The sequence below is a fragment of the Oncorhynchus kisutch genome, unplaced genomic scaffold, assembly GCF_002021735.2.
Source record: "Oncorhynchus kisutch isolate 150728-3 unplaced genomic scaffold, Okis_V2 scaffold1399, whole genome shotgun sequence".
Classification (NCBI taxonomy): Eukaryota; Metazoa; Chordata; class Actinopteri; order Salmoniformes; family Salmonidae; genus Oncorhynchus; species Oncorhynchus kisutch.
This window is the reverse complement of record NW_022263344.1, coordinates 845-12,500: the sequence shown is the minus strand read 5'-3', so window position 1 is coordinate 12,500 and position 11,656 is coordinate 845. Positions and strand designations below refer to the sequence as shown.

The window sequence follows — 11,656 nt, the reverse complement described above, 5'->3', positions numbered from 1 at the left end:
AGCCAGAGGGGGGGGGGGGGGGGTTGGAGAAGAATGTCCCCACTCTGTGAAAGAGCTAGAGGACACAGAGAGAGGGACAGATTTACACCCCTGCTAATGGAGCTCCTCCAACCCTCTGGAATGAACAGAGGTACTACTATCCATCTAACTGCAGAGGTGTGGAATGAACAGAAGTAATACTGTCCATCTAACTGCAGAGGTGTGGAATGAACAGAGGTAATACTGTTCATTGTTGGGGATGAATCAGAATTAGTTGGGTAACATAGATAATATGTTTTATTTTCATAATATGCTTGTGAGATACTTGTCATTAGAATGTATCTCTTTGGAATACAGGGTTGGCAGTTTGCAGTTATCCCTTCTCAGCTAAGGCTCAGTTACTTGGGGCCCAGAGAGGGGAGAGGTCAGGCTTGTCTTATCTGTGAATGTGTCTGTAACTATTCCTAAACCATGTGAAGGGATGGCGTGATTAATGGGGAACCAGTTAGTTGGCTCCACAATGTCTGTACACCAGTCACTCCCTACTTTTTCCATTTGGGGGAAGAGTATGGCACTGTCTGGAACCATTGTATGTCCCCTCTGATGTTGCCCTTCTCTTGACCTAGTATAAGACCTATAGGCTCACTCTCCTCCGTGAGCTTGTCCAGGAGGGGATGTATTTGAGATGGGGGTATCTAGAATTGACAATCGATATATGCCATTGGATGAGGTCATGTTTTGGTACTATGTTGTACCAAGAACGAGATTAGAACCTTGTTTAGGAGACCAAACTGAACGATAATTTATAGCTAATGCTGTCTGGTTATGGGATACTCCACTCTCAAGTAAAAGTCTTTCTTTGTAAACAGTTCCTATTATGTGTGGTTTGTCATGTTGACTAGGGGGTGGATCTTTGCTATAAAAGATAGACCACTCCCAACTTTTCATTAGAGATACTGAAATGTTGAAAGTCAAATGCTATTTCAAAAGCTTAATTATTATTGAAGGTGAAGTTTAAGTATAACTCTGACTGGTGTGTGATTTGCTCTCTCATCATTTGGTAATACAGGACATTTCCACGACACCATCTAACTGCAGAGGTGTGGAATGGAAATATCACACATAACACAGCATATTACTCTGGGTCAGGGGCTGTCCTGCCCTTAGTAAGGTAGTGGGCTATATATTATAGCTAATATGGGCACATTACCTTCTACATTAGAATCAGAATCACCATTAATAGCCAATCACATTTTCACAGTCAGAATGTCACTTGTATTATGGTGCTGCTAGCAATATACATCATTTAGAGCCATTATACATACAGAGGAATTTACACAACGTTTCCACATATTGTAACAAATTGGATGAAGTGAACATAGAATTGAAGTGTGTGAGAGAGTGTGTTATATCTCGAACTGGAGTTTATCTGGCAATGTGACTTGAGGATGAACTCTGGGTCCTAGTTCCATCTACTGTCTATGTTGTATCTGATGTCTGAAAGCTCAACAGCAAAGACCAATATCTTATGTCAGAAGAGAAAAATACGTTCCGTGGTGGAGTGGGTGCGTAACACTCCCAGCAATAAGCACGTTTTCCTAGGGTGGCAGGTAATCTAGCAGGTAAGAATGTTGGGTCAGTAACTGAAAGGTCACTGGTTCGGATCCCCGAGTTGACTTGGGGAAAAAAACTGTCGGTGTTTCCCTTGAGAAGGACATTTGACCCTAATTCCTCGGGATAAGAGTGTCTGATAAATTATAAAAATGTCAATGTAAAATGCCTCCCCACTGGAGACCAGGGTTTAAACGATGTGAAAGGTTGAGTGGAACTCCACTGTCCTATAAAAATGAAGAATAGATGAAGTGACAAATCCAGTAGAATGTGACATACCAGATCATTCCTTGGTTATATATCAGGTGGAGTACATTCTCAGCTATCTTGAATTCCCCATACTCAGGCTGCCATGTGGGAAACATAAAGGTTGACATTAATTAAACATTTAATTACTTCAGAAAATATATTGATGACCTAGTCAAATGTCTTAAAATAAAGTGGACTCCTGATAGATGCAACAGCTTGGGCCTGCCGTGATGGCGTGGACTAAACCAGAACGTTACCAGGAGCAATTAAAAAGCATGTCATCCAATTGTGACTTGCAAACCGTACTGCACTTCAACATAGTTTGCACTTATCCAGACGTCAACTGTAATCAGACGATAACGACACAGTCACAATCACCCTTGGGTTCAAACAGTATTTATTTTCTTTCAAACCTTTGAGCTTGCCTGGAGTACCATATGGGCAGTATTTGCACTTTTGGGACTATTCCATTGCACCAAGCAAGCTCAGTTAAGCACAGCTAGACTATCTGAAAGTAAACAAATACTTTTTGAATGGAGGTTGAGTACGTACAAACTTGCTCTCCAGGTCCCAGCAGCAGCAGTCACTCAGGTACCTGACCACCAGCCCTCTGATGAAGTCTATCAACAGGATACTGGCCACCGTGAAGATCATATCGATGATAGACAGCTTCAACATCTCCTACAATACAACACATATAAACATATGAGCATAAAGAAACATACTGTTACTGTTACTGTCTGGTAACTATCTGTCTTTAAGGTAACTCTGGCCATTCTGTAATGACTAGCGAACACCTACTAGCACTGATGTCACTGTCAGCTTTATTGAAGTTTTACTTGGAGTGACTGTGGCATCTGGTTGTTTTACAGACCTTATTTGAATGTAAGTCACTCTGGACAAGAGCGCCTGCTAAATGAACAAAATGCATACTGTATGTCTTTCAGAAAAACTCATTACATCTGTCCTAACTGCACATAACTCATTGGAAATGGATCATCAAGCTATACTTATCAGACCTGGATTCTTGCACTTTTGGGGACTTCACTATTGGTTGAAAGCTCGATCAAGCATTTGAAAATATAAAAACATATCATTTGAACCCAGGTCTGCTAATTATATGTCATTTTCCTGTTGAGAATATCCACTCCTGAGACGACGATACACGATATACCCTCCTATTGATCTGCACCAAGAACAAGTCATCTGTTTTTCATCCTTGGCCTAGTGACAGCTTCATTACCTGAACGTCTGCCTGGGTACGTTTCAATCCATACTCAATCTATTGTTTAGAGGGAAACCATCACAGGACAAGGCATTTTCATTTTTCTTGTCGGGCATAATGCCTTTAAGAGGTATTAAGGGTAACTGTCTGAGGGATGAGACTGTTGATTATTAGGTCTGTGTACAGACAGAATGATCTAAAACGGTAATAGTTATTGGTGCTTATCGTACACACAGAGTGCTTAGGCTGACATGGTTGGACTACTCCAGTGTTATGTTTCATAATAGATTACTGTGACAGTAGTAATACACATTTCCTTTGTACAATAGACAAAGATCTATTCTAGGTGACTTTTATTTTCAAGACTCCTTGTGAATGATGCTGAATGTATGTGTTATGGATGTTGTTATAAATTATACATAAAGGTGTTATGAATGATACCACAGCATTCATAAAGGTGTTGTGAATGATACCACATCATCCATAAAGGTGTTGTTAATGATAAACCACAGCACTCATAAAGGTGTTATGAATGATACCACATCACCCATAAAGGTGTTATGAATGATACCACATCATTCATAAAGGTGTTGTGAATGATACCACAGCATTCATAAAGGTGTTATGGATAATACCACATCACCCATAAAGGTGTTATGAATGATTTCATGAAAATGAAATGCCTTACAGTTGAAGTCGGAAGTTTACATACACCTTAGCCAAATACATTTAAACTCAGTTTTTCACAATTCCTGACATTGAATCCTAGTAAGAATTCCCTGTCTTAGGTCATGTTAGGATCACCATTTTATTTTAAGAATGTGAAATGTCAGAATAATAGTAGAGAGAATGATTTATTTCAGCTTTAATTTCTTTCATCACATTCCCAGTGGGTCAGAAGTTTACAGAAGTTCACAATTAGTATTTGGTAGCATTGCCTTTAAATTGTTTAACGTTTTGGGTAGCCTTCCACAAGCTTCCCACAATAAGTTGGGTGAATTTTGGCCCATTCCTCCTGACAGAGCTGGTGTAACTGAGGCAGGTTTGTTTTCCTCCTTGCTCGCACACGCTTTTTCAGTTCTGCCGACAAATTTTCTATAGGATTGAGGTCAGGGCTTTGTGATGGCCACTCCAAAGCCATTTTGCCACAACTTTGGAAGTATGCTTGGGGTCATTGTCCATTTGGAAGACCTATTTGCAACCAAGCTTTAACTTCCTGACTGATGTCTTGAGATGTTGCTTCAATATATCCACATAATTTTCCGTCCTCATGATGCCATCTATTTTGTGAAGTGTCCCCATGTGCAGTTGCAAACCTTAGTTTGGTTTTGGATCAGTGGCTTCTTCCTTGCTGAGCGGCCTTTCAGGTTATGTCAGTATAGGACTCGTTTTACTGTGGATACAGATACTTTTGTAAAGGTTACCTCCAGCATCTTCACAAGGTCCTTAGCTGTTGTTCCTGGAATGATTTGCACTTTTCACAACAAAGTACGTTCATCTCTAGGTGACAGAACGCGTCTCCTTAATGAGCGGTATGATGGCTGCGTGGTCCCATGGTGTTAATACTTGTGTACTATTACTTGTACAGATGAACGTGATACCTTCAGGCGTTTGGAAATTGCTCCCAAGGATGAACCAGGCTTGTGGAGGTCTACAATTTTTTTTCTGAGGTCTTGGCTGATTTCTTTAGATTTTCCCATGATGTCAAGCAAAGAGGCACTAAGGTTGAAGGTAGGCTTTGAAATACATCCACAGGTACACCTCCAATTGACTCAAATTATGTCAATTAGCCTATCAGAAGCTTCTAAAGCATGACATAATTTTCTGGAATTTTCCAAGCTGTTTAAAGGCACAGTCAACTTAGTGCATGTAAACTTCTGACCCACTGGAATGGTGATACAGTGAATTATAAGTGAAATAATCTGTCTGTAAGCAATTGTTGGAAAAAGTAGATGTCCTAACCGACTTGCCAAAACTATAGTTTGTTAACAAGAAATTTGTGGGGTGGTTGAAAAATTGTTTTAATGACTCCAACCTAAGTGTATGTACACTTCCAACTTCAACTGTATGTAGTCATGTACATTGTCAGGTTGATGATGGAGTGTCCCTGTAACAGTTCTACTCTGGCCGATGCAAAAGGTCTCGACCTTCATGGAACAGTTGTTAGTACACTTTCTCTGTAAAGGGTTGCTCAATTAACGTTAAGAGATGAATGAATGGACAAGTGGACAGATTAACAAATTAATTCATTAAGAAATGAATGGACAAATAAATGAAGGAACAAATGAACGAATAGACAAATTAACAAATGAGCGAATGAACGAATGACAAGGAATGAACTTCTGCACCTGTCCAACGTAGGTCTCCCAGCACTCGTCTGGTTTCTTCTGCTTGTTCTGCTCAAACATCACAGTGTGGTTGTACATGGTTGCCATGGTGACCTTGCTGGTGCTGATGCTGGTGTTGACATCCAGCACCATGGCAATGGTCGCTATGGTGCTGTTGTGGTTTTCAGAGATGGAGATGTCGGATACGAGGGTGGAGAGGCTCGTCTCCCCCGGCTGGGAGATGGTCGCCATGAATGCCGTGGAGTCAGACAAGTTCCCCGAAACCACAGAGGCCGCCGCCTGGAAATAATCCATCAAAACCATTAATGATCAATCAACCAATCACCAGTCAGTCTGTCTATCCATCCATCAGTCAATCAGAGCATTAAAATGTACGAACATTTTCCTAATTTCATTCCTTTGTTTTCTAAACCTTCCTCACATTTACAGATCAAGATTGTTGTTAACAGTAGACCCAGGCTGCATCACATCCAGCCGTGATTTGGAGTCCATAAGGCGCCGTCTGGTGTAGGTTGTCATTGTAAATAAGAATTTGTTCTTAACTGACTTGCCTAGTTAAATAAAGTTTTTAAAAATCGAATAATATATATATTTTTTAAACTTTTTTTAAAGCATTGACATTAACATCAGCAATAACAGTAACATTTATTTATTGATTGGGGACAACGGCACAATATGTCCTAATGGCCACATTAGGAAAGCCTCAATCTCAGCAGGACTACTTACAGCTGCAGCAGCTGACGCCATACTCATACTGTTGACCTTGTCCAGAAGGGCAATGATGAGGCTGTACAGGTTTCCCAGATACAACACCAGGACTCTGTGGCGAGGAGACAAAACATTCACTGCATTAAAAAAGAAAGAAAACAATCTCAAATCAAGTTAGTAGCAACATTAACGAACAGTACAGCTACGGTGTAGTTACATGTCAAAATATGAATCCAATTTCACCGATACTCTACTGTATCTGTGAAACGTAATGTTAAGTGTGAACAAATGAGATTTGAGGTGCTGTCAGAGTCAGACCTGGCCAGCTGGAAGCGGAGGGAGGTCCTGGGATGGTACATCTCCAGCTGAGCCACCAGCTCAAAGGCAGACGGGGCGATCATGGTGATGAGGGACACCACCACACTCACCTGGGACAGGAAACAGGATATGACATCAGACACTCGGTATGTTATAAAATAGACACCTTCATATAGCCTGATGACATCATAAGGAGTCATTGTATCAGGACCTTCTCTTCTCCTTTTCACTAACATATGGAGGCATCTTAGGAGCAAGCAGTTAGGAGCTAGAGGCTGTCCAACTCAGAATTCCAAGTCGGAAACTCTGGCATCTTTCTAGAGCTTTGACTTTCCGACCTGAAGATCACTGACGTCATGATTTACCTGTTTTTTTTCTTTCTCCAGAGTTCCCAGTTGTCTTGAAAACACTATCAGTCCAGGCAGTGACATCAGGGTAGTGGAAACAGTTATCTTATCAAAGCCCTACAGACATCCATTATCCTGAACTGAATTAAATGATCAGCTGTCATGCACAGATGGTGATACATGTGGCTGGTGATAGCAGTCTCCCTATTGGTCTCCAGTTTCACATTAACGCCTTTATTACAGCATCCTGAGAGGAAATGATGCGAGAGAAACACAAGGCACGATGTAATTGAAGTCCTGTCACATATGTCTTTGTCATCAGAGAAATCAAGTGCCCAAAATGAGATACATTAGCAATAATCCATCAACCAAGTCAAACACAATATTGTCAGGTTTCCCGGACTCAGAGTAAGCCTACTTACAAAACATTAAGAACACCTGCTCTTTCCATGACATAGACTGACCTGGTGAATACAGGTTAAAGCTATGATCCCTTACTGATGTCACTTGTAAAATCCACTTAAATCAGTGTAGATGAAGGGGAGGAGACAGGTTAAAGAAGGATTTTTAAGCACTGAGAAAATTGAGACATTGATTGTGTATGTGTGCCATTCAGAGGTTGAATGGGCGAGACAAAACATTTAAGTGCCTTTGAAGGGAGCATGGTAGTAGGTGCCAGGTCGCACCGGTTTGTGACAAGAACTGCAACGCTGCTGGGTTTTTCACACTCAACAGTTTCCCATGTGTATCAAGAATGGCCCACCATCCGAAGAACATCCCAGCCAACTGTGGGAAGCATTGGTGTCAACATGGGCCAGCATCCCTGTGGAACACTTTCAACATCTTGTAGAGTCAACATGGGCCAGCATCCCTGTGGAACACTTTCAACATCTTATAGAGTCAACATGGGCCAGCATCCCTGTGGAACACTTTCAACATCTTGTAGAGTCAACATGGGTCAGCATCCCTGTGGAACACTTTCAACATCTTGTAGAGTCAACATGGGTCAGCATCCCTGTGGAACACTTTCAACATCTTGTAGAGTCCATGCTCCGATGAACTGAGGCTGTACATTAAAGAGGACACAGGGGAGGTGTTCCTAATGTTTGGTATACTCAGTGTATACTGTAGCTAGCTACCTCATTCTTCTCCCATAGTGTTAGCTCTGGCTTCTCCAGCTCTAGTTTCTGGGAGCGGTCCACCACAAAGTAGATTATATAAATGCTGCCAGCCAGAGAGAGAAGGACCAGGATGTTGGCTAGGATACGCAGACTGATCAGGACTGCTCTGGAAGACAGAGAGAGAAACAGTAGTTCAATAAATCAAATGTATTTACAGTGCCTTCAGAAAGTATTCATATCTCTTGATTTATTCCACATTTGGTTGTGTTACAGCCTGAATTCAAAATGGATTCAATAAAAACATTCTCTCACCCATCTACACACAATACTCCATAATGACAAAGTGAAAACATGTTTTTAGAAATACAGAAGTATCTCATTTACATAAGAATTCACACCCCTGAGTCAATATTTTGTAGAAACAGTGTCTCAAAGAGCTTTCCACACCTGGATTGTACAACATTTGCCCAATGTTGTTTATCATTGCTAGACTGTTACACCTGCTCCCGCTCCCCCTCTCTGGCGCTCGAGGGCGCCAGGCTGTCCTTCATTACACACACCTGTCACCATCATTACATACATCAGCGCTCATTGGACTCACCTGGACTCCTTCACGTTGTTGATTGTCCCCTCTATATCTGTCTGTTCCTCAGTATTGTCCCCACTATATCTGTCTGTTCCTCAGTATTGTCCCCTCTATATCTGTCTGTTCCTCAGTATTGTCCCCACTATATCTGTCTGTTCCTCAGTATTGTCCCCTCTATATCTGTCTGTTCCTCAGTATTGTCCCCCTGTGTCAGCATTATTGCCATAATATCATTTTGTTCCCCCCGTCCAGATGCTGTTATTGTTTTGTTTGATGTCCATTTTCCATTAAATGTTCACTCCCTGTACTTGCTTCTTATCTCCAGCATCGGTCCTTACATAGACAACTATTTTCAGGTCTTGCCATAGATTTTCAAGTAGATTTAAGTCAAAACTGTAACTCAGACACTCAGGAACATTCACAGTCTTCTTGGTAAGCAACTACAGTGTATGTTGGAAAGCATCTGAAGCAGTTTTTCCTGTAGGATTTTGCCTGTGCTTTGCCTGTGCTTAGCTCCATTTCTTTTTGACCCTGTAAAATTTCACAGTCCTTAACGATTAAAAGCATATATATAACCAGGCAACAACACGTCTTCCACGCTGATCTTTAACACTAGGGCCCCTCAGGGGTGTGTACTTAGACCCCTCCTGTATTCCCTTGTTCACCCACGACTGCGTGGCCAAACACAACTCCAACACCATCATTAAGTTAGCTGACGACACAACAGTGGTAGGCCTGATCATCGACAACGATGAGACAGCCTATAAGGAGGAGGTCAGAGAACTGGCAGTATGGTGCCAGGACAACAACCTCTCCCTCAATGTGAGCAAGACCAATGAGCTGATCGTGGACTATAGGAAAAGGCGGGCCTAACAGGCCCCCATTAACATTGACGGGGCTGTAGTGGAGAGGGTCGAGAGTTTTAAGTTCCTTAGTGTCCACATCACCAACAAACTATCGTGGTCCAAACATACCAAGACCGTCGTGAAGAGGGTAAGACAAAACCTTTTCCCCCTCAGGAGACTGAAATATTTGGCATGGGTCCCCAGATCCTCAAAAGGTTCTACAGCTGCACTATCGAGTGCATCCTGATCGGTTGCATCACCGCCTGGTATTGCAACTGCTCGGCAGCGGACCGTAAGGCATTACACCGGGGCCAAGCTTCCTGCCACCCAGGACCTATATAATAGGCGGTGTCAGAGGAAACCCATAAAATTGTCAGAGACTCCAGTCACCCAAGTTATACGTTTTCTCGGCTACCGCACAGCAAGCGTTACCTGAGCGCCTAGTCTAGAACCAAAAGGCTCCTCAACAGCTTCTACCCCCAAGTCATTAGACTACTGAACTTTGCATAAAAATTGCCACTGGACAATTTACATTGACCCCCCCCCCCCCTCTTTTGTACACTGCTGCTACTTGCTGTTTGTTTGTTACCGATGCATAGTCACTTCGCCCCCAACTACACGTACAGATTACCTCAACTAGCCTGTACCTCCGCACACTGACTTGGTACCGGTGCCCCCTGTATATACCCCTGCACACTGACTTGGTACCGGTGCCCCCTGTATATAGCCTCGTTATTGTTATTCTTATCGTGTTACTTTCTGTTCTTACTTTTTGTTTTAGCCTACTTGGTAAATATTTTCTTCTTCTTGACCTGCACTGTTGGTTAAGGGCTTGTAAGCCTTTTACGGTAAAGTCCACACTTGTATTCGGAGGCCCAAACCAATCGAGAATCTGTGGAAAGAACTGAAAACTGCTGTTCACAAATGCTCTCCATCCAACCTCACTGAGCTCGAGCTGTTTTGCAAGGAGGAATGGGAAAACATTTCAGTCTCTCGATGTGCAAAACTGATAGAGACATACCCCAAGCGACTTACAGCTGTAATCGCAGCAAAAGGTGGCGCTACAAAGTATTAACTTAAGGGGGCTGAATAATTTTGCACGCCCAATCTTTCAGTTTTTGATTTGTTAAAAAAGTTTGAAATATCCAATAAATGTCGTTCCACTTCATGATTGTGTCCCACTTGTTGTTGATTCTTCACAAAAAAATACAGTTTTATATCTTTATGTTTGAAGCCTGAAATGTGGCAAAAGGTCGCAAAGTTCAAGGGGGCCGAATACTTTCGCAAGGCACTGTATGTTTTCTATTTCTTTGTTGGCCGGTTATGGTTCTCAATCGGAGGCAGCTGTCTATTGTTGTCTCTGATTGAGGATCATACTTAGGCAGCCTTTTTCCACCTGTAGTTTGTAGGATCTTGTTCTTGGTACTGTGCTGTTTAGCACTACTCGACGGTACGTTTTGTTTTTGTATTTGTGGTTTTTTTCAGTGTTCATTTAATGAATTAAAATGTACGCCTACCACGCTACACCTTGGTCCGATCCTTCAATCGACGAACATAACAGGGATATTCAATGTCTGCTTTTTCTTTTTTACCCATCTTCTTTGTAAGGCATTGGAAAACTTCCCTGGTCTTTGTGGTTGAATCTGTGTTTGTAATTCACTGCTTGACTGAGGGACCTTACAGATAATAGTATGTGTGGGGTACAGAGATAAGGTCGTCATTCAAAAAATCTTGTTAAACACTATTATCGCACAAAGAGTGAGTCCATAGAACTATTATGTGACTTGTTTACTATGTTTACTCCTGAACTTATTTAGGCTTGTTAAGAACTTATTTAGGCTTGTTAAGAACTTATTTAGGCTTGTTAAGAACTTATTTATGCTTGTTAAGATCTTATTTAGGCTTGTTAAGATCTTATTTAGGCTTGTTAAGATCTTATTAGGCTTGTTAAGATCTTATTTAGGCTTGTTAAGACTTATTTAGGCTTGTTAAGATCTTATTAGGCTTGTTAAGAACTTATTTAGGCTTGTTAAGATCTATTTAGGCTTGTAAGATCTTATTTAGGCTTGTTAAGATCTTATTAGGCTTGTTAAGATCTTATTTAGGCTTGTTAAGAACTTAGTTAGGCTTGTTAAGAATCTTATTTAGGCTTGTTAAGATCTTATTTAGGCTTGTTAAGAGTCTTATTTAGGCTTGCTTAAGATCTAGGCGTGAATCTTATTTAGGCGTGTTTAAGAACTTCTTTATGCCTTGTTAAGATTGTTGGTTGTTAAGACGGGGTTTTGATATACATTTTGACTTAAGACATTTCCACTTTTG

At 41.4% G+C, this 11,656-nt stretch overlaps 1 protein-coding gene across 1 annotated transcript in view; it reads right to left on the bottom strand.

Moving 5' to 3' along the window:
* Positions 1-8,072, bottom strand: part of LOC116366228 (transmembrane channel-like protein 3) — a gene marked incomplete at its 5' end in the record, with an annotated part of 16,951 nt that extends 8,879 nt beyond the window's left edge. The window contains 6 exons of the mRNA XM_031818455.1: positions 1,870-1,937; positions 2,392-2,520; positions 5,413-5,691; positions 6,139-6,232; positions 6,439-6,548; positions 7,925-8,072. Of these exons, the coding sequence (XP_031674315.1) occupies positions 1,870-1,937; positions 2,392-2,520; positions 5,413-5,691; positions 6,139-6,232; positions 6,439-6,548; positions 7,925-8,072 (828 nt within the window). The remainder of the gene's footprint in view (positions 1-1,869; positions 1,938-2,391; positions 2,521-5,412; positions 5,692-6,138; positions 6,233-6,438; positions 6,549-7,924) is intronic.
* Between the last annotated feature and the right edge of the window lie 3,584 nt (positions 8,073-11,656).